Raw genomic sequence first — 25,262 nt, 5'->3', positions numbered from 1 at the left:
GAGTGTCCACATAGCAACTCAAACACATGCATCATTACTATAAATAATAATTAATATTGAATGGCACTATTACTATTGCATTACAAATAAATGAATCAATGAATAAACAAATTCATTCGTTCATGAATTAATGGATGAATGAATGGAATAGTTAATTAATGAATGGATGAATGAATGAACAAATGTGAAGTGTTTGTCCATATTTTTGAGAGGTATTAAATTTATGCACATGCTTGGCATTTGCCATTCATTTGACATTTTAACGTCCTTGGAGACAATTTAGCAACAAGACTGTGAAATATCATCACGCACAACTGATTTTCTAATTATGGAAGATTTCCTATCTGCTCTCACAAATTGATTCATGAGGAACGGAGCAGTACTAATTTTGCACAACTAAAAACTAATTTTGCACAACTAAAATTAACATGAAGAACTTTCAGAAATGAAAAAATGTCACCTGGGGCCAATATTAATAACACATCCTGTGACTTTAATAACTGTAAAGAGGTGAAAAACTGATTTTGGTCTGAGACTAACTTCATCTTCCTCATGGGGGTTTAATTACCCAGCAGATGGCCTTTGCTTGTGAAATGGTCTGTGGTAAGAGCTATAGCTCAGCAACCAGGTCATGAGTTCAAATCCCAGTACTGGCTGAGTGCTCTTCTGGTGATACTGTGCTTTAAGACCTGCCAACAATAGGCAGTAAAATTACCTATTCACCTTGTAAGTTCATCAATAAAACATAACTCAAAACAGTTTAAAGACAAAAAATCAAGACTCAAGTGCAGATTTGACATTCTGCCTCAGGCATCTGGCTAACTAAGAAATCTCATAAAACACCTTTCATGGGCTCCAATATTATTCAGGATTTACTCTTCACTAAGTGCATGTAGCCTGAGAAGACAAGCCTTGTCTACTACATATCCTATTGAACTGGACGTCATAAATCACTGAATGAAACCTTATAATCCTTGGACTACCAGGCTGAGCAACCTGAGAAACAGGTTTTATATAAATCCTTTATTTATGTTCGGGCCTTGCTCTCTTTCAGAGGGATGTTGCCGTTCCCTTGGGCCAGGTTACGATTAAGTGCCATGTTCAAAAGCTCAGCAAGATGGACACTTGAACCTGAAGCCCTCCAGCACAAGATCAACAGCCCTGGTACCCTCAGTGTGATCGAAACAGGAGCGCTCTGGCTCATCCATGTTCCTAAACCCTATGTGAAGCCATAAGTCACTAAATCACTGAGTCACACACAAGCTTTGTAAACCTCCCAGAGTCCCATTCAGCTAAGGCAAAGTGTCTAAAGTGTAAATGTATATGTGGGGGGCTAATCCTTGTATGACCATACATGCATAAGCATCTCTCTTGATGAATATGCTTGAGTTACAAATGATCATGATGAGAAAATCATCATGAGAGCCACATTTGAACATTTACAGCAAACCACCAAAGCTATGCCTATTTAAGAAATCTCACTGCTTATTCATCCTCCCACAATAAACAGTCCCTAAAATGCAGCCAATACAAAGTAATACATGCAAACCCTCTTGTGTTGATCGATGTCTTTTATACCAGACGTGCTTTGCTAGGAGCTGCAGCATGCACAAAGTTTAGTTTCACTTTTTTTTCTGCAGCGTGACGCTGTGAAAGCTTGTATAAAACATATTGGATTTAGTGGGGCATGAAATCTGGTTGCATTGCTCCACTAAATGATCCTTCAACGCTGGGCCTGATTCACTCACTGGCCACTTTATTAGGTACATCTAACTTGTATCTACACTCTTTGTCTATTTTATCAGCTTCACTTACCATATAGGTGCACTTTGGTTTTTCAGTTGCAGACTGTAGTCCATCTGTTTCTCTGCATACTTTGTAGCCCTCCTTTACCCCATTCATCAATAGTCAGGACCCCCACAAAACCACCACTGAGCAGGCATAATTTTGGGTGGTGGATCATTCTCAGACACAAATCTCACACACACAGTGGAGTCCAAAATCACAGACCAAATATATATATATTTTTTTCATTTAAACCTGGAAACAAACAACAAACAGTCTTGAAAAATTGTCTTGAAAACAGTCTTGAAAAGTTCTGACAATTAAAATGAAGAAGAACTATTCTAATTCTGCCCTATTTCAAGGTAGCTAAACAAATTAAACTGCGATGGACTGGTGACCTGTCTAGGGTGTATCCTGCCTTCCACCCAATAACTGCTGGGATAGGCTCGAGCTCCCCCCGCGACCCAGAAGGATAAGCGGCTTAGAAGATATGTGTGTGTGTGTGTGTGTACAAATTGAAGCAAATTTGTGAAATTTACCATGTTAAGGCCTTTGTACAAAAAGTCAGTGCTTTTTTAGTCTTATTCCTTCCATTAAACACAAGTTTAGATGACCCTCTGGTGTATTTTATCTATTAATCAGTAGTCCATGCCAGCTTGAGCGCACACTTTCATGAAAAGGAAAAAAAGGACGCACCAAATTCTAAAACATTCTGAAATTCAAAGATTCTACGATTCTTCGAAAAACTTTGTATTAAATTTAAAAATGCAAAATACAAGCATTTTCAGTGTTATATATGTGTTGTATAATATTTTTAAATATAATTTATATAACATGCAAATTGTACAGCTTTCTCCTGCCAAGCTGAAAGACACAGCCTTCAAATGCATGTTTTAAATAAATGTGTACGCCTTTAGTGTGAAAAATTATTTTAATATATGCAAATTTAAATGTAATCTATGTAAAACCGTGTGGTTTGTGACCGTGTTAACGCTGGGGAGTTGCAGATGGTATATGCGTTCTATGCGTATTTACTTTTGAAGATTAATCCCTTCTGCCTTCCTCTGAGTGAAGATCACAGAGCAGCTGTAACCTAAAATAAAAGAACTACAAACTCCCCCGACTGTATCAGCCCCCTTTGGCTGATAGACACAGTACAGCGCTGCGTGGGTGTCAGGGGTTCACGGGAATCACAGACTGCACCTTTAAAGCGTAGTGTGAGAGAGGGGGCGTGGCCTCTCCGTGACCCCGCCTCTTTAGGAAATGTGGAGATGGGCACGTGATCTGTCCGCCTGAATCCAGTATGGCGGAGTGTGTGCGTGAGCGGCGCTTCTCGCTGGCGCTCTCGGAGCGGGATTAAACACACACAGCGCGGCGAGGAAGAGCGGAGCGGCCGCCCTGCCCTGCACTGCACTGAGGTGAGCACACACACTCACACACACACACTGCGCTGAGGATTTCTACACGAGCACTGTGCGCGTGCGACGGAGAGAAAACTTAATGAAGGGCCAGCGCGAGACGAAACAATCACAACAGCGTGTGTGTGTGTGTGTGTGTGTGTGTGTGTGTGTGTGTGTGTGTGTGTGTCTCTCTCTCTTTCTCTCTCTCTCTCTCTCTCTCTCTCTCTCTCTCTCTCTCTCTCTCTCTCTCTCCTCCCGTCTGTCTCTCGCGCGCGCTCGCGCGGCTTCCCCAGCGGTTAAGTTGGCTCACGTTTCGTTTTCTCACTCGACTCCGCCAAACTTGACGGAGGAGTCTGTCCGTGTTTCTCTCTTCAGCCTCCGTGAACAAACAAAATAAACTGACCCGCATGAAATTTTCGCCAAATGCTCCGATTGCCTACATTGTCATTCATGTCCAGCAGCGCTGTGGCCGCCCATCTGGCCTCTCCAGTTCGAACAGTTTTTCGCAGAGGAGAGAAGAAGAGCTCTAATAGACCTGATGCTGTTTAATCGGTCTAAAGTCAAACAGCTACACTGTCTAAAGAAGCTAAAGCGGGGGTGCCCAAACTTTTGTCTTTGGGGGGGCAAAGTGCACTGTTTGAAATATACAGTAGTAAAGCAAATGCTTGTGTACAATAGATAAAGAACTATGACCACTCAAAGAGACATTTGAGTGCATTTATGACACTTTGCATGAATCCTTTCTTATTCTCTCGGTCTTTCTCTCTCCCTGTCTCTTGCTCGCTCTCTCTCTCTCTCTCTCTTTCTCTTTCTCTCTCTCTCTCTCTCTCTCTCTAAATGTATGTATGTGTATTTATATATTATGTATCTCTCTCTCTCATATATCGTCGCTGTCCAAAGAAAAACATGCATCTCCAAAATGGTAAGTTTACAGAAGAGGGCAAAACTGTCTTAACTTTCAATGTAAATTAATCCAAAAACATTTTATTCCAAGTGATTCTGGGGCATTTCTATTGGTCATTCATCATGAAATGTTTACATAATGTAAAGGACAGCTACTGTGTTCAAATGATTTAGAAAGCAACAAAAATGAACATGCATGTTTTTCTTTGGACAGTGATTATACACACACACACACACACACACACACACACACATACATATATATAGCCATACACTGCATTTGTTGCTAAAATACGTCTATGCTGCAGCTGCATTTCAGCGCTACTACATTTTTTAAGTTAAAATATGAATTTATTACGTTAGATATAGTATAAGAATGTTTTTTCTGAGGATGTGGGGTTAAGACAACTTTCTTTTGTGCCAAATCAAATGAAAAGCTCTGGTCTACAGCGTGTTACTCACTACTTTGTGTTGGCTCAACTGTAGCTGCACTTGTTTTTGTGAATGGAATGGGAACATGGATTTTATGGTTACAGTCAGAAGATATACATGTTTTTCAGGGCGTGAGGGGATTTCAGAGTAATATTTAAACTGATACCTGGAAGGGGCTTTCTGTTAAGGTTTTATAACTTAGTTAGATACTCCAGGGTCGTGACCTGGTTATAGTTCCCTGCGCTCCTAAGAGGACATATGCACACACAAACACACTGAAGTAATAACAGCATACGCTCCTGCTGGATTAACTTTAGCTAATATGCAGTGACTGTGGTGAAAATGTTTTAGCTGTACATTCGACTTTCTTTTCCTTTAATGTAAAACCATTTATGCTGAGGTATGCCGATTGTTAAATTTGAAAGGGGTTTGTGACGGGAGTGTTACTTTTCACTGGGCCATAGCACTGATAATAAAAGCTCATGGTTATTATAAGGCATTACAAAGGCGCTCTGGTGTAATCTAGTACATCGGTGCCGTGCTGGTATACACTGTGTGCTTGCCTGAGGTGTTTTTTTGTGAATGTAAGCATGGATGGAATCTGATCCCATATCAGCACTTGTGCTGTAAAATTGTTGATGAAAACAGGTACAGGGGCGGCACTTTCAACATGCAGGTTCATGCGTAGCTGTATTAACCCACCCTGTAATCAGAGCCTGTCGGAAGCGAGCCCGTTCACATTCCACTTCCCAAGGTCCGGCGCTCAGTCCTTGTAAATTCCAGGCCTCACAGGAAGAAGGTCAAAGCAGCCTTCCAAGAACTTGGCACAGAGAGTAAGCGTGAGTCCTGAATAACGACCCTGCCTTGTGAATGTGACTGTGCGGCGGTGTGTAGGCCCACGCTTTTTATAGGCCTGAATAACAATTTACATCAGTTTGAGGGCCTCGCTAATCAATTCTGTTCCTCAGGGTGCATAATTAACAGTGCTGGCTGATTCATGGAGGTTGCCAGATTGCACTCCGTGTTGTATCTGTGGTTGAGAGAGGGAGAGATAGCTGGACTGGAGAGACGTTCGTTTATGCTGTGTGGTGGGAGAAGCCTGATAAAGGCTTGCATAGTGGAATTTAACGTGATAAAGGTGGCTGGATGGGGTGCAGTGGCACACGTCTAATGACAAGGCTAAATATGAGGATTATTTAAAACTCGTTTTGGCAGTGTTGGTTAGAAAATAATTATTAAGGACCCTTGAGCTTTTGTGTGGCCGACTATGCTGCTTGGCTGCGTTGGTAATAAATTACGGTGTGAAATCGGACAGATTCATCTAGTGAACCTGCTAGGCTACATACAGTCCCTTTAGACGTTTGGACTTGATCAGTACCAGCCGCACTGTGTGCTGTTGGAAAGTGTGCCTTTACTCTTCCCTTGTGCTCTCTCAGAACTTGGCCAAGCTTACATTCATTTGGCAATGCGCAGCAGCCAAAAACTTCCCCAAGACTGCAATTATGAAGCGCTTGTTTGTTTAGATTGTTTGTCTAATGAAAGCTGACTGTCAGTGTCTAATGTGCTGTGGCCATCATCTGGCCTGCCATCTAGGTGATGTGACCCTGCATGCTCTCTAGCTAAAAGAACCAGAGGCTACCACTGGGCTGTGTTTACACTGGGGTTTGTCACGCCAGATGCTCTGCAGTTGCTCGATTGCATTTAATTAAGCTCTCACTCGCTTTTCCTAGCCGCTCAGGGTAGGAAAGTAAGGATCCATGATGCTGCTTCCTTTAGGACTTGGAATGACAAAGTTAGAAATGACTACATTAGAGTTTAAAAAATGGAATTTATAGATTTGCAGTAAGTCAGAAGAAAAAAATAACAGGCCTCATTCACCAACCATTCTTAAGAAGAAATTTCTTCTCAAAACCCACTTGTGCAGTTTTCATGAAGATTCTGGCATTTACCAGTGTTCTCCAATTTGGGATTTGTTCTTAGGTAAGAACAGAATCTATGCTCACTCAAGAGCACAAAGGTGAGAACAGTTCTGCGCTTTAAGAACACGTCATGACTTTTTCTTAGGACATTTCTTAAGAACAAATTTAAGAAAAAAACTCATATTGGAGAATGAGGCCCAGGGTTTGTGCTGGCTTAATCTGAATTGTACTGATCTGTTAAAAATAACTGAGCTGAATTGTGCTCATATTTCAGTAGTATGTTCCTTTTTCCTTTGAAGGTGCTCGAGTAGTTTCTATCCCTTCATGACCTCAACACCAAAATATAAAAGCAGTGTTTTTTCACCCCTTTATGAAAGGTTCCCAACTTCTCTTATCTGCCCTCTGAAATACCTACTGGTAGTATTTTGAAGTCTTGCTAAATGACATGTTGACCAACCCTGTTGGTGTAACATGAGACTTCCACCAAATGCCAGCTAGCTAAATTATCATTGTTAATAAATGATATGAATTCCTCTGTCTGACTGATTACAGGTTCTGCGGTGATAATAGTCCTGCCTGTCAGAAAGCCACATCACCTACTGTGATGACTTGTAGTGGCTGCTGACAGGAGCTTCTCATGGCTCATTCATTGAGAAGATGAATTGGTAGAGAATTCACTGTTCCATATTCTGGGATGATGTAAAGCGTGAGTTAAAATACAGTCTTGTTCTGTTAGGTTAACTTTTAGCTCTACAAAAAAAGGTATCATTTATGTATTGTTCATTTTTCCTTATTAGTTCTGAAGAATGTTTTTCTAGACTCCAGAATTATTTCACTACATATCCTTGCAAGTAGGGTGTGCATGGAGATTCGAGTGCTTGGTTAACTGTTCCAGGTGCTGGTTTTCAAATACTGAAATCACCATTCAGGTATTCATTAAACTGTGTTATGGAAAGTGAGGGAGAAAAATAAAGGCCAGCAGTTCCTCTGCACTGGTTCTAGTTTTAGTGTTAGCACATTTAAATGCCATAACAAAAAGACTTCCCTTGGCTGGTTTGGAATAATAAAACTTTTTTTTTGTTAGGGCTGGCATGAATAATTTTAATACTCAAGTATTTGTTAGTATTTAGTTCTCTGTTTAGTGTTTGGAAGCTTTGTCTTTTTTCATGCTTTTGTTATCAGACAATAAGAATAATATCTGAGTATTGCTAAGCTCTGATGAGGTTGGCGCTGAAACCACCAAGACCAAAAACACCTAAAACTAAACGGATTCTATCTCAGCAGCACACACTGAAGGAGCGGCTGGGCTTTAGCATGATTGTTAATGCACTACTGTATATTCTTGCTGTTGGAACAAAACTTCATATCTCAATTTTTGTCATTTTTCAGGTTTTGACATAATTCGAAAATGCCTGTTCTGTCTGTAGGTTTCGTGATGAACGAACCAAAGGAAATAACTCAAAATGACTTGGGAGGGTCTGGTTCCATTGACTTACATTAAATTTAAATTAGGTTTTTCCTTTTCCTGTAAAGTTACCACATTGAAGATACAAGGTTTTGTTCCAACAACAGCAATATTTTTTAAATGGAGTACTTGGAAGTACCTTCATGGTGCTTTCATGGTGCTGACTTTTTTAGCCTCCTATCATCAGCTCATCAATTTTCCATGTTTGTGTATTATGAAGCTTTAATATCAGAAGAAAAGCAGTTTTTTTCCTTTCCCTGTAGTTAACCCAACATCAGTTTGTAAACTCTTACAGATACTCGCATACCAACATTAGTCAGCACATCCCTACTTGAAAACTGCTGCAAAGTTTGGTAGTCTTCAAGCATGGTGTAGAGGTGTTAACAGCTTGAAACTGCACTTGAGGTTTAAAGTAAGTGGACCATTAATTGTGGAAAAAATAGTAAAAGTTTTGTGAAAGGACTTTAGAAATGTAGTGACTAAAGCAAAGCTTTTTTATTACTAACACCCTTGCGTATGCATTTAAATATTAAACAAATTTAATTAGACAAACACTTACTTTTGAGCTCCAAATAAGAGTGTGAAAGATTATTTGTACATTTCAGAGTGAGAAACATATACACACACAAACACACACACACAAAAACAGATGATGATTGTGGTGCCACACGTATCTGTCAGCCAGGCTCGCAGTGGATGGCGGGCACACACCTCATTTCCTGCTCTGTGTCTGTCAGACAATAGCGTTGCTTTTGTGGAGAAGGAGCCGTGTGGGCCCAGTCCGCGCTGAGGTACCCAGCAGGTCCTTAATGGAGCGCCACTTTGCCATGGGCGAGTCGTCGTGCTCATATGCTGTTTATCGCTTTAAAAAAGTTTCTTAGCCCATCATCCTTCTTTGTCAACACAGCAGTAGTAGCTGCATGTTCTTTAATTGTGCTGGAAAATGCCCCCCCCTACAGTGAGAAGATGAATGTCTCTACTTGGTGAAACTAACAGTAACCACAAATTGGTATCTTAAGTGTCGGGCTACCAGTGCATTGACATTCCATGATGAAAGGTTTGGCTGCGGTTCAGATGGAATCCAGCGTGCAAATGGAAACATTTCTGAAAACGGCGCATATAGCAGCCACGTTCGTTCTGGATGTAGACACTGTTTGAAATCGCTGGAAGCAGCTCAGCAAAGTTCTCACAAACATTGTGTAACTTTGTACTTTTTTTGATGGAATGCAACACAAAGAGCTTTAGCTGGCCTCCAGCTCGGGTGAAGGAACAGTCTGAAAGGTCAGAGGATGATTTGAGTTCATGTAGTCATTTTTCTTCATTGCACACAATCGTTGGTCTCTATCAAAGAAGCGTACTGACCTGATGTCTCATTAAAGCGAGTAGATTGTAGTAGATTTAAAGTGAAGTCTGAAAGCAGATGTTGTTAATGATAAATACCCTGATAACCTCTCTCATTTGAAAGGCTTGTGAGGAAAAGAGAAGTGTTTCTATCTTTAGATGTTATCGCAGATGTTGAGTCCGTCTAGACCGGGGTGTCCGTTCTTATGCGCAAACGGCCGATGTGGCTGCAGGTTTTCACTACAAGCAAGCTGAAGCACACCTGATTCTACTTGTTTAATCAGTGGGTCTTAGTCTTCAAACATTTCATCAGGTGACCTCCTGCTTTGTTGGAATGAAAACCTGCAGCCACACTGACCCTTTGCGGATAAGATTGGACACCCCTGGTCTAGAGAATTGGAGTGGGCAGCTTTGAGAGTTGGTCCTTGTGCTGAACTTCTGTTGCTGCATATCGTGTTTGCGCCATACCTTTCAGTGTATTAAAACGCATTAGTGAGACAGTGTGACATGGTTGGTGATTAGCTGGCATCATTCTGACCAGCATATTTTATAGGGATGCAGCCAGGCCTGACACAGTTCTTTCACAATTCCTGTTTAATTGCCCAATTGCAGTTATTTAAATTGACTAGATATTTTTTTCACAGTTGTTAGCTTTCAGTCACGTTTTATGTTGCAACAAATAGAACTTAATGCATTTTTATCTGTTAGGTTGATGCAAATGCACATTAATTACAGAAAGCAGAAAAAACACATTTATTGAGACACGTGTCTTATGAAAACAGCTAAAGTTTTAACTTTTGACTGGATCTATAATATTTTTGTATATGGTGCTCCAACACTTTGAGGGCAGTGATGAGTAATGTTTGTTTATTTGAGCTCGAGCTGTTTCCGTTGTCTGTTGGGAGGTACTAATTGTCATCAGCTAGAAAACAAGAAAGCCAGTAAGTCTGTTTGACCACTTTAGGCTTTTATGGAAATTATATTATGGTTAAAATTTCTTTACCGTAACAAACCAGGGTTGATTTTCTGGGACGATGTGACAACCAATAATTAACACCTTGTTGAGGCCAATACTGAAGTCAGTAATCAATAATTACATTTTTAAAAAACATTTTTGAACAAGTTCACAACAAAAAATACATACATTGCAAGACAGGTTCTAGATTTATCACTGATTAATTTTACATAACCATGACCGATAAATCAGACATGATATCTACATTACTTTAGATAAACATTTTACATTGTTTAACAGACTTCCAGAGCCACATTCAGTGGCAGATCAGTGTAGCATTAGGAGTTTTTCCCAAGGAGTCTTATTGGTAGGGATGCACCGATATGGAAATTGTGGGACAGTCACAATATCTGATTTTTCATTTACATACTAGCCGATGCTGAAACATCAGCATTTATAAAATGTAGAAAACTGTCTGCCTGGATTATTATTATTATTATTATTATTATTATTATTATTATTATTGAGGAATGTAACATTAATTTCTATAGAGGTACAAATGCAGTAAAGTGAATAAAAGGCAGACATCGTAGTACAGTAGCCCAGCGATATACTGAACATTCTGCTCTGTCAGAGTACAATACACATCAGACGTTGATGATAAATATGTCAAATCTAAACCTGAATCCAAATCCATCTATCCAGTGTCTTTTTCTTAAAGGAATTGTCTGCAGAAGCTGGTATGATTCCAGTATCATCGTGCGTCCCTGCTGGTTGATATCGTAGTAGCGCTCCTGGGGCGGTGGTGTTATCCACTGTGAGTCCACTGTCTGAGTGAATTGAGAAGAATCAAATAATACATCGGCGGCTGACATGTAGTGCACCTATGCGTGGGCAATATGACGATATCAGTATTATGATTAAATTTCATAACAATAAGCCTTTTTGAGCATATCGTGAATAATGGCAGTACCTAACCTAACTGTTCTCAAGAAGAATTTTTTCGTACAAACCACTTACAGTTTTCATGAAGATTCTGACATTCATGTTTTCTTATTTGAGATTGTTTTTTAGGTAAGCACAGAATTTACACATTAAACAGAATTTAATGAAAATGTCTTGAAGTTTTGTGGTATTATTTGTTTGCCCACCCCTATGTGCACCCCCAATAATTACCATTCTTTGGATTCCATGAATACCTTGATTGATCATCAACACCCACAGAGATGCTGATCTGTAACTGTGATTGGTCGAGGTGCTCACGGCACACAGTAAAAAGCATAGTGATTAATTAGAGGGTTTCTTTTCATATTGCAGCCATTTGCAGTGTCAGTATTGCAATCATAGTCAGCAAATGATCTATTGTGCAGCTCTGGATGGATCAGTGTCCCATCCTGTTGTAGTGGATGCTGCATTCCTGCTAAAAGGAGCAGCTTGACTCGACAATGCCCGTCCTCCTGTGGCCATCGAGGCGATCTCAAATGTGCCCCACAGCCACGATCAGGCCAGACAGGCATGCTGTCTGTGCTCAGGCAGGCTGGGATAGACTGAGGTGGGAGTGTGTTGGGGGGATGGAATGTCTTCCCCCTTCCCTCAGGTCTCAACACGAACACCCCCCAACACGAAGGCTCTACGCCAATGGACGCTTGACCGATTTTCAGGGATTTCTGTCTTGCAGCTTCATGATCTTGACATTATGTCCCCCCTTTTTTGACACAGTTTTTTTCCCTTCTGTTTTTCCTCCTATTGTGCTTTTTACCAGTTATTTCTTGCAGTTTGTTTTGGTTGTTGCAGTCAGCAGATTGAATTATTTATAGTCAATTAGCAGTGAGAGACGCGACTGTGTAACGAGAGTTGCATTTTGAGGATTAGTTCAGTAGGTGGTGCAGTTAATTGTTATTTAGTGTTCATAGTCATGTTCTCGCTCATGCTTTCGTGATCTTAGCGACGTTGCTTTGCCTACTCGCCAAATTAGTGCTCACAGACTTTTACTGCTGTTTAAGATTCAGTGTTTTTATACTGTTAATATGAATAGAAATGAACTCAAGTGAGTCAACATTATTTTTGCTCTGCAATAACATTTATTTTCATAAGCCCAGACCGTGTCCTGTGTGTTTATTTGACACTTGAAAGGGAGGAATGACAGCGTTTAGCTGTGTGAGGGCAGAGCAGCATGGCAGAAATAGCTGGAATTCTGAAGCCGAAACGGAGTGTGTCAGAGAGTTGCACGTACAGGAGCTCTTTCATGTGACCCCTTCAAAACATACCCTTCTACTGCTGTTGTCAGCTCCACACTATCAGCAGATCAGACAGCAGCTCACTTAACCCTCCTAGGTCCACTATAGTGTATGTGCCTTGGAACACCTCTTACATTTTATTTCATTTTTTCACAGTAATAGTGCATCGAAACAGTTAGTTCAATTAAACATGCAGGTTCTGAACTTTTATTCTATAACATGTTCATGGTTTTTAAGTAGAAGAGATGTTTTATTGTGATTTTTACTGGATGAAAATGTAACGTAGTTGAATGTGCACACTTGAACCTATTGGTATAGAATGCAAACCAACTGTACAGTACAGTGCAAAAGTCAGAAACCACCTTCCATTTCTTTAATTTCCAGTCAGAAAGACCATTAAGTAGAAGTTATCCATTTTTTATTAGAAGTTGAAAATAAAGACTGAATTTATGAACTTGAGTGAACTTTGGAAAAATATCTCTTCAGTTTACATTGAAAAACTGAAACTGAAAACAAGGAAGTCTCCTGAAACTAATGGACCCTATAAATACTGAAAAACATGGTATTATTTTTAGTTGCTGTAGCTTCTATGTAGGTTTCTGTTAATTATGTTTTATGTCTAACTTGGATACAATTAATAATTAACAATACAATTAATGAATCAAATAAGTGGTCTCTGACATTTGCACACTTTAAAATTTCCGCCACATTTTTCTTTCCCTTTTATTTCCTCCACAAATCCGACACTATGTTGCTCTGGTTGGGACAGTGAGTGTGACATAAAGCCCTCAGAACTCTCAGTGAAAATGGGACTGAGATGAATGCAGGAACTGTAAACTGTAGGTGACGCCTCTCCTGAATGAACCTGTCCTCCCTTTGGCTTCTAGCTCGTTCTAGGGTGCCGTGTGAAAAGGTATGATCAGGTCCGATTTGCACTGCTGCTGTTCTGTCTCACACACATGCACACAGCCTTGTCTGGCTGGGCTTCTAGCAGCAGGGGCAGTGTTCAGCGCCTGCTCAGTGTAAGAAAGGCCTGCTAACCAGCCCACCAACCTGAGGAAAATGCTTTAGATCTGGAAGACTCTCTCCATCACTCTCCATTAACCACAGGAAATACTGAGGAGAAACAGTGTTACAGCCTTGAACTGATTTTTTTTAGATTGTTTTTTAAGAAAAAAAAAACGTGGCAGATTGGCCTTTGATGAAGATTTTGCAGGCATGCTCCAGCAGCAGAGCTGACAGGTCTGTGTTCTGTCCTCAGACATGAGTTATATCCAAAAGAAATAATGAACAGTGACATTTATGGCATTTTCCAGCTCTTCAGATTCCCTGTTAAAGCAGTAGTTGACCTCAAAATTAGATTCACCCAGTTCAGCCAAAGTGTTTGGTGTTGGAAATATTGCACTGTAGCTATGAAGCTAATGTAGCGAACAAGTAATGTAGGCTTGGCACTGTGCAGAGTTCATAGCCTAAATCATCAATGGCTTTCCTCGACCATGTAATCTCAATTAGACTTGCTTATGTGATTTCTGACCCTGTTTGACATTTAGGGCTGTAATGAGGCCCTAATTTCTTGAGGTAATATGTATTGTAGTTTTTGCATATTGTCCGGTAGATTTTCAATACAGAAAAAAAGAGAAATGCCAACATTAATTTTTAATATCCATATTTTTTTGGTGTTCAAAGACTAAATGACTGGTGCAATCATAATCAACACAAAAAGTCAAAAACAAGTTTTGTAGAAGACTAAGGCAAATCAATTTTAATTTTTCCTTTTTTGTGTCTTTTTTGGTATAATTGAGTGTTTTTTGACTGATACTTCCAGCTGACAATTGATGGTGGATGTATTGTACTTTGGTAGAGCAGAATGTTTAGGTGGTGCTGAACTACAGTGCAAAAATAATGACATTTTTATTCGTTGCTGCATTTGCAGCCCTTTAGAAATAAATATTATATTTGTCTGTAATGCTAGTCCAGGTGGATGTAGTCCCATTTTCTGCATTTTTTTTAGAAATATTTATGTATCTTCTTCAGCGTCATATTGGCATCGTTCCACAATTCCCAGACAAAATTCAAGCAGAAGTACAGAAAAACAGCAGTATGTCATGTACAGTTGTATGTAAAACTTTGTGCACCCTCTGTCAAATAACATGTTTGGTGGAAATAAGTTGATACATCCTCTACAGAGAAACACACTTGTGCACAGTTTAATGCACAATTACTGTTTATTTTCTGAATTTAAGATAGTGGAAAGAAATAAAACATAAAATGTGGCCTGTGCAAAAGTTCTGGCACATTTTATATGTTGCATGTTTTTTCCCCCCAGCATTTCAGCTGCATTAAATAAATTGAAGCTGTGCACTAAAACTTGTAGAATGCCACGTTGAAGGTTGCTGTTTGTGGAGGATGTGTTTCCCTGATTTCATTTATAAAATTAACGAAACTTGTAATTTGATCGGGGATGTTCAAACTTTTGCACACGTCTGTATTTGGACACCAAGCATATCTTGGCAGATCACCTTCATTTGGAGGAGTTTTGGAGTGGTCTTCTTTGAGATGGGATGGTGGAGACATCACCATCGGTGGTTTGTTGTGTTGATGGCAAGTGCGAATGCTGCGGGGCTAAGCTGACTCCAGCACATCTAATCCACGCCACCTGGCCCCAGCCGAGAGCCAGACGCACTCCGAGACGGAGCTGGAAACGGAGTCGTCTCTTAAAGGCTGTTCATTCGCTTCGCAGTCTGCCAGAGACGCTTCTCTCCAAACCCAGCAGCTTAATCCTGCATTACTGCTGTCTTCTCGCTCAGTCTGATGATGCAACTCGCTGTCCCTTGAGCGTTCGGAGTGCTCCTCAGCACCTTTCGGGTTGATTAAACTCACACCAACTTCTCTGACTAACTTCACTTGAACTTGCACAGAAATAGCTGAAGGGGATAATCACTTATATTTTTACATTCAGCAGCAAATCACTTCAAATGTTTTGTCAGTGTGATAAATGTGACCAGCTCACACAAATAGCAGTGTGTGTTTGTGTGTGTGTCTGTCTGAGTTTGTGTGTTCCGTGTTGGTGGGATGTGGAGGAAGAGGAGGAGGGATGTTTTCTTTCATTAGAGTGGATGATTGCTTCCTCCCAGTGTACACACATGGAGAGGCTTCAGTGTTGAATGAGTCTTTAATAAGTGTTTGATGAAGTAAGACAAGCTATACGCGCTATACAAGGTTGAATTCATTCTCTCAAGGACCTTGTAACCTGTAATACAATTAAATTCTCACTGCTGAGGTCTGGACAATGTATATGAAGTATGAAGACATTTTTAGACTGTGATTAAAGTTAAGGTTACTTTAATGAATATAAGGTGTTTTTATGACAAATGTAGGATGTTTCATATATTTTAGCTGGAATAATTAGGGCTCTCACTGTAAATTGCATTAGTAATTGAGTACTATACTGATTCAATACTATACTAATCAGAAAAAAAGACTGAATAACAAAAAAGACTAAATTAAACAGCCTTTTAGAGAACCTAATGTGGAAACATGTGAACTAGAAAGCCTTCAAAAAGACTTAACACAAAACAATACATGTAAATGTGGGGTGTGTCAATCAGTCTGTTTTTTACTATTAAAAGAGAGCTGTAAGAGAATTTAAAGTTGACCTGAAATCAAAACCGGCCTGTTTTAGCTTGTTAGTTCGTGTCCCTAGTCAAATTAAGCTTGATGCATCATGTATTTGATTACCTCATGATTCAGCAAGCGGGAAAGATAATATTAACCAACAATATTGCATCACCTTCCCCTACCTTAAGATTAATCCTTAATCTTCACTGAGAGGATATAATTTATTAATATTTATAATATAATATCTTTTTAAACACTTGAGGATTTTTTTCAGATCTGAAACAAGAGTGGAAATTGAATTTCTCCTCTCTCTGAAAGATGAAAGCTTTAGGTACTGTTTATCTGATGGTGACTGTGTTTCACAAAGCAGGGTTTCTCAGTTAGCAGGATAACTTAAGCCCAAAGATGAGGACTGTCCAATTGGGAATGTCCCTCAGCTCTTTTCCAATTGGACGGGCTTGACTTTGGGCTCAAGTTATCTAGCTAAACTGAGAAATCCTGCTTTGTGGAAAACCCCCCAGGTCTTGCATGGTTGTTAGGGGTCCCATTTTCTCTATATCTTTAAATAATATTTCAGCTCCATTTTTGGAAAATCCTTTTCACTTTTCTTCCTTTGACTTTTCCATGCGCAAGTGGTTTATTTTTTATCTGGTCTCCTCAGAATCTCTCCTGAATATCCTGGCTATCTCAGATTTGTCTGGAAATTAATAAATGAATTGGTGGCCTCTGACCTTTGCACACTGCTGTACTTGATCACATTTAGTCCAGTCTTTCATTATGTTAAAGCCTTTTCCATTACCAGAGTCAGACTCCATCTCCTGACAGTGGTCTTATTATTTGGAATCTTTCCGAAAGTCTGGCTGTCGGACAGCCTGTAGGCCTGCAGCAGTGAGTATAACAAGTATGTGTATTTAGAGTAACCTATGCACTGATGGAGGTGATGACCAAATGGATGATGTCTTATCATCTCACAGAAGCAGTGATGTACTGCTGGTACGTCATTTGCTTACCTGCGGTACCTGTTACTTGGACACATGCGGTTGCTAAAGCGTGTAATTTGGTTACACAGTGGTCTTGACTCTCACTGCTGAGGCCTAAAGTGTCAGCTGAGGAGTCATCAGTCTGACTGTTTAGCCTCGTGTTGCTACGCAGCTTTATTCACTCACGTTGGACTGTTGTTAGAGGCACTCCCCTTTTCCGTTGCTTTATCAGAAGTAAGGCTAAGCTTTTAAGCGTGGGGGAATATCCCTGTGAGTGCTGCCTTACAACAGACCCCTCCCTTTCCCCAGGCAGGAGATATTTGGTGTTATGTAACATGGCTAAGCCCTGCCTGGCTGCTGTGTGCTGCTGTGTGTGCTGCTCTGGGTAAAAAGATGGTTGTTATGCTGTCCAACAGGCTCCATTGTGCCTAGTACACTCCGGCAGAATGCATGCTTGAGCAAAGGCACACAGGGGGGGGGACATACATTTGACATCTGTCTGTCATGTACCTTTCCTATGGGTTTGGCTTATCCTGTCAGAGAAACAGTGTGGGGTAGGGAGAACGGCAACAGCGTCAGATTTCTGAGGGTGGCTGATTCTTACTCTGTCATGTTCTGTTTTCAAAATGTGTCACGCATCCTTCTGGCCTTGTTCGGCTCAAGTGCACATGTGGGCTGCACAGTGTATTGTTTGTTAATTGTATACTTGTATCATGAGGCTAAAACATGCAAATAACCACTTTATGATGTCATGTGAGCATCCCAACCAGTGAGTTTCTCAATGGTTTTCTGGCTGTTTTAATGAAAGCGTTCACATGATGCAACCAACAGCTGCGCTCATATTAATGCAGACCAGTATTTAAAAATGTCACATCGATGGTTGACCAATATGTTTTTCATTTATTGCTCAGCATTGCAGTTAGAACATGGAGCAGTGTAATCGCTATATGGATGACGATTGTTTTTAGCTGTTTCTACCATTGCGTTTGCGTTCAGCCCTTTATGAGGACCATATGTCCTCATGCTGATATAAAGCATGAGTTTTATAGAAATGAGGACATTTCAACACTCCTACATACTCTTTTCACCACAAATCTAGCTTTTTTGAACACAAAACCAAACTTTAGTTAATGAATTTAAAGGGACACTCTGGTCAGAATCGAAGATTTAGCAATTGCTACATCTTTTGTAAACCTGCCTACTCACCTACTATAGTGGTGCCATGATAGCACCTAGAGCAATATTTTCCAGATTAAAGACTAGGAAAATCCCGCCTCTGATGATGCGTTCTGAAGGTGGGAAAAACTAGAAGTGCTTTAGAATAGATACATGAGAATGGACTGTTTGTTTTTGTTTTGTTTTTTTTTTTTCTGCTAGCTTGCTAATGCAGAAGGAAACCGGTTCTGCTAGGAAGCTGAATATCACATCTGTTAGCCTTTACAACTGCTATGCTATAAGTCATTTCTTTATCACCATAGAGCAGATTACCAGTGGTTGTATGACGGATTTGCATAGTGCATCCTGGATATTGTAGTGAGAGAGCAGTAACAGATGAAAACACAAAAGGATACATTATGTTAAACCATTAAGACTGAGGGATGCAGTGATGCACTACAGAGTATTACATAACATGACAAATAACATGTTAAAGGGTAGTCTTAGGCTGGAATGTTCCTTAGGTCAATAGAAACTCTTTCAAATTTAGTAATGCCAACTACATGTTTAAACATGTCTGTGTAGTAAGGCATTACAAAAATAGGCAGTACTGACACTAGATGGAAGAAAACAATAGCTGCTGATTGACATTCTTATTATTGACTTTGCTGTGTGTTTCTGTACATCTTGTGTGTCCCAGTTTCCTAGAGAGTGAAGACAACCAGACAGATCTGCAAGACTGGATTAGCCCTCAACCTCAAGCTATGGACATTTGAGACATCTGTATCTCCACCCCTTTCCCTCACTCGTCCAGTGGGACCAGTGACCAGTGGATGGTGTTCTTCCCGTTCAGGGAGCAGTGAGGTTCCCTCCACGCCCTCATCTGCCTGGACACAAGCACTTCCCCTCCAGACCCCTCCTCTACCTCTCCTCTTTTCTCACACAGTGGCCTGAGAGAGAGAAAAGCAGCAGAAATGAGTTCCCACAGTCACCCAGGTAAGAGCGGCCAGCTCCTCTCAGGGTACTCCTTTCATAGCTTTGGTTACAACTGCCATCACTTCTGTAGTGATGAATGGGAGCTACTGGCTCTCATTTCGTTAAGAAATCTGGTTGGAGTTTCACTTGATCTAAGACTGGACAGTACAAGACTGATATTGATATCTTATGTCAAGCATAGTCTTGCAAGCCAGACGTTTGCCTGTCGTCAGAGAGTCTGGTGAGTTTTGTTGCTCAGCGTGGCCGAGTATAGGAAAGGGCCATTGTTTTTCTGTGACATGTTGGGGCAGGGAGTGGTCAAGATGGTTCTACAACAAAAACAGAAAGTGGAAAACAAAGTGGGATATGGCAGCAAATATACAAACAGGGATGCCCATTCCTGGTCCTGGAGATCTACTACCCTTTAGAGTTTAGTGCCAACCCTAATCTAACGCACCATATTCAGGTAACGAAGGCCTTCAGGGCAATCTGAATATTACAACCTGGTGTGTTGGATCTGAACTCCATGGGGTGTGGTAGATCTCCAGGACCAGGATTGGGCTCCCCTGTATACAAAGACTAAAGGCAGGATGCTTTTAACGTCACATGGTAATGCAGTTCAGGAAACTGCTTGAAAAAGTTTGCTTCCAAAAACACTTGAGTGCGTGGAATTGCATATGTCATTGTTGATGGCCAGTCAGAGTGCAGTTTACAAAATACGATACCTGTGGTCATCTTGGTGTACTCTCTTTAGGCTGTCCATGTACTTCTGTAGATTGACGTTTTAAAGCTGAGACAATGATGGGCATTAAAGAAGTTTTGAAGAGGCTTCCAAAATTTGACTATTTTGCCCTGTTGTCAAGATGTGCGTTTGAATCCTGATGAAGCTAGGACTCAAAAAGAAGATAATTAACCCTGCCTAATTACATGTAGTGAGATACAGTATATGAAACACTGAATAAACATTGATTAAAATGTTTTCTGGGATTTTTATTTTATTTTTGCTGTATTACCCAGCCCAAACTCAAACAGACAGAAAATAGTTGAATGGCAGCTGCCATACATCAGTTTTAGGTCATGTTTTGTACTGTTAAGTGAGTGATGAGGTGAATGAGAGATGTTTTAGACATCCTTTCGCCTCCCCTCATATATCGTCCTGAACATTAAAGCTACTGAACTCAAAGCAGGAGACAAGCTCCGGTTTCAATTATGGCTGTCTGTAAATAAAACTTGTGCGATCCACAATTCTGTCATTACAAACTAGTTTCTTTTGGCAGAGGAGGCTTGCCTTTCTCCTCTTCAGGAATAGCACATGATGGGCCTGAAGGGCTGAGAGAGAGAGCCTTGAGGTGCCAGAAAGCCCTTTTGATTTTCACTCATCTGTCCCTGATCTGTCCCTGCAACACTGCCAGGGCTGCCTTAGCCAGCTGTCTTGAGAAAATGGAAGGCTGTTTTAGAAGGTGGTTGTAAGTAATGCCATCTTTTCCTGCTTGTCCTCCCCATCTTTATACATGTGTATTATATACATTTCCTCTTCCTTTTCCTAGTTGTTGAAGGCATGATTTCTTCCAAGTTTTTATTCTCATTACCCACTGTGTGGACATTGTTAGGCCACACTTATTTTCTTGCCTGTGGCTATTTCTCCAAGGCCTTGCTGGATTGAGTCATTCCTCTGCTTTGTTCAGCTATGTGCAGGTTTTCTGCCCATGCTGTCTTTAAACGCTGCTCAGGGATGCTTTACAGCCCCCCTGAGTTCAGTTCCAGTGTTTTGTCAGCTTTTACGGTAAAGGCCGAAGGTTTAGTCTGTCCCGAAACCGCCTGGGTCGTCTCCAGGAGGCCTGCTGTTCCCCTGCCACTGCTGAGATGATGGTATTGTCTTTGACGTTTGTTTCCCCTGTTACCTTCAGAGCCACTGCAAACACGGCCGTTCTGATTTCCAAGTCTGGTGCTTACACTCGGATAATGGCTAGCATGAGAAATACAGGAACTGTACCAGGAGCAGTAGTTGGAGCATGTTGGAATGTGGACAATAAGAAAGGATAAGAATGGAGGAGATATCACTTACCCATTTGTTTTTCATGCTTGAAGCACAATGGGTTGGGTTTTTCTTCCCTTGCTTAGTCTGTAGCCTCACTGTACCTAAGCATGAATGATTTACAGGTCTCCATCTTCACAGGGTTGTGTTACATCTTTCGTCTACTTGTACAAATCACTGGAAGCTTTTAGACAGGGTAATGTTTGGGCCATTAGTTTTCAGGACATTGAGTAAGCGTTTAGATGTAATCATTTTTCAGAAGAGAATCCCATCGACAGTAATTTTAATCTGGGAAACCAATTGTTGAAAGCTCATCTTGAAAACTGTTGGTGGGAAACCAGCATTCATCAGCACTTACTTTTGCTGCCTGGCTGTAAACGCACTCTGTACTAAGTACAGAGGCCAGACGGGAGACATGAAGCTCGTTAGCGGATCATTTCCTTCCCCGCCCGCTGAGTTTGAGAGTCGCCCAGGCCTTGATGACCAGTCCCTCTAATCCAGGGTTGATCTAATGATGTAATGGGTTTTCTCTCCATGAGCTGATTTGAAACCTGTGCCTGATATCACCTCAAACACTTATTGCCCACTAAGCTGCTTAAGGAGGCATCTGAAAAGAGCAGCTTCTACTACGGATCACTGACATCGTCTTAGATTATTCACATTTCCTTCAAGGTCTCTTTGTTGTGGTGTCTTGTCAGATATATATGGATAGACGCAGCCTAGTCTAATTAGGTAATGGCATCTCTATAAGCCTTTACACAGGTCTAGATTTAGTCACTTTGTTGTATCCAAGAATTATGCCACAAAGATGTGGAAACCAGTTGGTCACAGCTGTTCACCATGGGGAACTATAACTCAAAGGAAAAATAGGCATTTGAAGCCAGATCTTTGCTATGGAGTCTCTCCGCATGAACACAAACTCACTGAGGCAAGTGAGAGCAACAGGTCTCAAATTTAACATATTCACGTAGGACAGAAAGGTTCATACTGTTCTGGTGGTTTATCGGCTCGGAAAAAAAATATTTTAGTCAAACCGTCTGTATGAAAGATATATTGAAGTCTTATGGTGTGCAGAGAGACATTTCTAATATTATTTACACTCCAGCCAAAATGAAAAGTTTAAGTATGGCTACATCTGTTACAAACATATTTACTTGTGAAGATGCCTCTTACAGCGATGCCTCAGTAATTGCTAAAGCAGGATTTGCTGGTTTAAAGACTAGGAAACCCCTTGCTGATGATGTATCTTGAAGGTGGAAGTTTAAAACATTGTAAGTGCTGTGGAGTGAATTGAACTGGGATGTGCAATTTTTTTGCTGCATTATTCCTATAACAAACACAAATTTGACCATCATCTGCAGTCAGAGCTTTGTTGAGCACTGTAAGGGTTCCCAAAGGTTGTATGATGTTTTCGTGTAATGCACCATATGATAGAACACTGATGGACGAAAACAATACAAAGGACTGCAGTGCTACACTACACTACAGTATATCACATAACAAATAATAGATTAAAGGCTAGTTTTAGTATCTAACAATTTTACCTTAAAATAACAGCTTCAAAATCATTTTGATGGTACGCTGACTTATAATAGGGAGAATGACATCTCTGCCTTTGCCACTCTGGGCCCGTAATGCCTGCTATAGCGCTACGTAACTTTAGAGGAGTGGGCACAAAACCTCTGCCTACCACGTAACGCTTTACGGCACAAACAACTCGGGCTCTTCAGTTCGCTATAAGATGTAGCTAGGTATTGCCAGCATGGACATCAAGGCAGAGGCTGCGAAGAGACCGAAGAAGACATTGTCCTTGGCTAATGGAAAAACAACGAAAATCCGATATCAGAGTGTAAATTGCATCCCTGCCAATGTTATTAATGAAAGATTGCGACGTAGGCTGTACCCTTAAATCTGGCTTCACTTTGACTGCATGTTTGTCATGCAGGCATCTGTACGCTACAGATTACACTTGCGATTTTTGTTATTTACACATAGAAACAACTGAAATCATGAGTGTAATCTGTAACATCCATATGCCTGTGTGACATACAAAGTCATTCAGCTCATCGACAAATGCACATGTACATGAAGGGGCTCACAGTGCAATTTGCATTTACGACAGTGGTGCAATACACTCTGCAGCTGTTGGGGGAGCAGCGTAATGCTGCTTTAAGTGATTTGCTGCTATGCTCCTTAGTTTCCTTAGCGTGTCACAGCCCTCCTCTTTGCCGCCTTCCGCCACTGGACCCATTAAACACATTAACCTGCCATGAAGATGACCTAAAGGCTTAGATAAACTTGCCCTGACAATTGATGTCTGGATACACATCAAGCAGCAACGTCCTGCTAATGGATGACATTGTGGATACTTCACCGCCTTCCATGTTCTCAGGAAACTGATTTGAATTCTTCACTTGAGTGGATTTTTCCAGCAGCCCTCTCTGTCTCTCCGCATGTGTTCTTTTGTGTCTCGCAGTGAATAGGCTCTGTGGGCAGGGACCCTTGTCCCTGGAAAGGATAAAAAGCATGCAGAAGATGACTGCCATGGAATTCAAATAAACTGTCCTACCCTTGTTTGCTTACTGCAAGGGGCTTTGCATGTGGCTTCGTTTCTGGTCCGAAGTGGCATCAATTGTGTGTGTTTATAAACAGTGACCTGGTTTATTTTTCAGATGGCTTTGTGTTGTCCAAGTCCAACTCCATGTCCTGTTAGGCTGCAGGGTTTTGCTGAATGTTCCAGAAAGCTCCAGTTGTTTGTCCCGCACGTCATGTTGGTGTGCTGGTCACGCTTCCTTCATCTAACATCTTCTTAGAGTAGTCAGAGCAAGATGTACTATTATGAGGTCTGTTTTATCACTCTCTGTCCTAATGATAACAGAATTATGTAATCCAGCATGCTTGTATGTAGTGATCATGGGCACTGGTGCTTCTGTTTATCCTCTTCAAAAAGAAGACCTTGAGCAAGAACAAAAGTGTGGTGTGGTTATATAGTAATTATTTCTTATTCGTGGCTGATTGGAGTGGAGACAACTATGTCTTAACTCTGCTGAAACTCTGCAGAAGCTCTCAATTAAGGTAGAAGATATTCTCAGATACAGACTTAATGCTATCAATATTGAATGTAAATCAAAAGTTTAGCCTGTGCCCATTGCATCCTTAGCTTTCTGAGACAGAAGCAGAACTCGGCATGGTCTTCTGCTGTTGTAGCCCATCCACCTCAAGGTTTGACATGTTGTGCGTCGACTTACCACAGCTGTGCAGAGTGGTTATCTGTGTGAATGGAGGTCTTTCTGTCAGCTCAAACTTTCCTGGCCTTTCTCCATTGACCTCTCTCAACAAGGCATTTCCGTCTGCAGAACTGCCACTCACGGTTTATTGCACCATTCTGAGTAAACTGTAGAGACAGTGCCATGGTCAAAATCACTGATGACTTTTTCCCCATATTCGGATGATTGATGTGAGCTAGGGCTGTACAGTTTTGACACAGAATGCATGTTTGATGAAGCTGTCCGATATCACAGTGACAGTATGAGCGTAATCTCAGTGTAGAGAAACATTCATTAGGCTTCTAACGGTTTGTGCTGGCAATGTGATGACGTCTCTCTGGCGCTGTGTGAGGTAATTTGATCAGTTCTGCTCTAACGATGTGTTTATCATGGAAATTTACATCCTGATAACAGTAAAAATATGATTTATCATAGACCCATAATGTGCTCGTTACCTGGCTTGTATCTGCATGATTTTATGAACTGCACTGCAGCCACACGATTGGCTGATTAGATAATTGCATGAATAACTATGTGTTCCCAATAATGGGCTTGTTGAGTGTATATACAGTGCAAAAGCAATGCACAGCTCTTTGTACTGGGAAAAGTAAACAGGGCAGAAAACCACAACAACAGTGCCGTTCAGTAAACTAGCCCCACTAGAATGAACGGAGATGATGTGATCAGTATTCAGTGGAATGTGAAAGGTTGAAAATTCCCCTGTGTCTGCCTTTTTAAAGCCACTTGTGACACTGCAGATGGCTTTCGCTGCATTTGCTGTTACTTTCTGGTTGAA

At 40.9% G+C, this 25,262-nt stretch overlaps 1 protein-coding gene across 2 annotated transcripts in view; it reads left to right on the top strand.

Annotated features, from left to right (window-relative positions):
• The first annotated feature begins 3,090 nt into the window (after positions 1 to 3,090).
• The window catches only part of hdac4 (histone deacetylase 4), a 215,369-nt gene continuing 193,197 nt past the window's right edge, over positions 3,091 to 25,262 (top strand). For both annotated transcript variants that reach the window (XM_036569453.1, XM_036569446.1), the window contains exons 1-2: positions 3,091 to 3,203; positions 18,891 to 19,186. In XM_036569453.1, the coding sequence (XP_036425346.1) occupies positions 19,165 to 19,186 (22 nt within the window). In that variant the 5' untranslated portion in view covers positions 3,091 to 3,203; positions 18,891 to 19,164. The remainder of the gene's footprint in view (positions 3,204 to 18,890; positions 19,187 to 25,262) is intronic.

Source organism: Colossoma macropomum, unplaced genomic scaffold, assembly GCF_904425465.1.
Source record: "Colossoma macropomum unplaced genomic scaffold, Colossoma_macropomum, whole genome shotgun sequence".
Lineage (NCBI taxonomy): Eukaryota > Metazoa > Chordata > Actinopteri > Characiformes > Serrasalmidae > Colossoma > Colossoma macropomum.
Note: the sequence above shows the minus strand (reverse complement) of the source record. Positions and strands in the feature narration are given on the sequence as shown.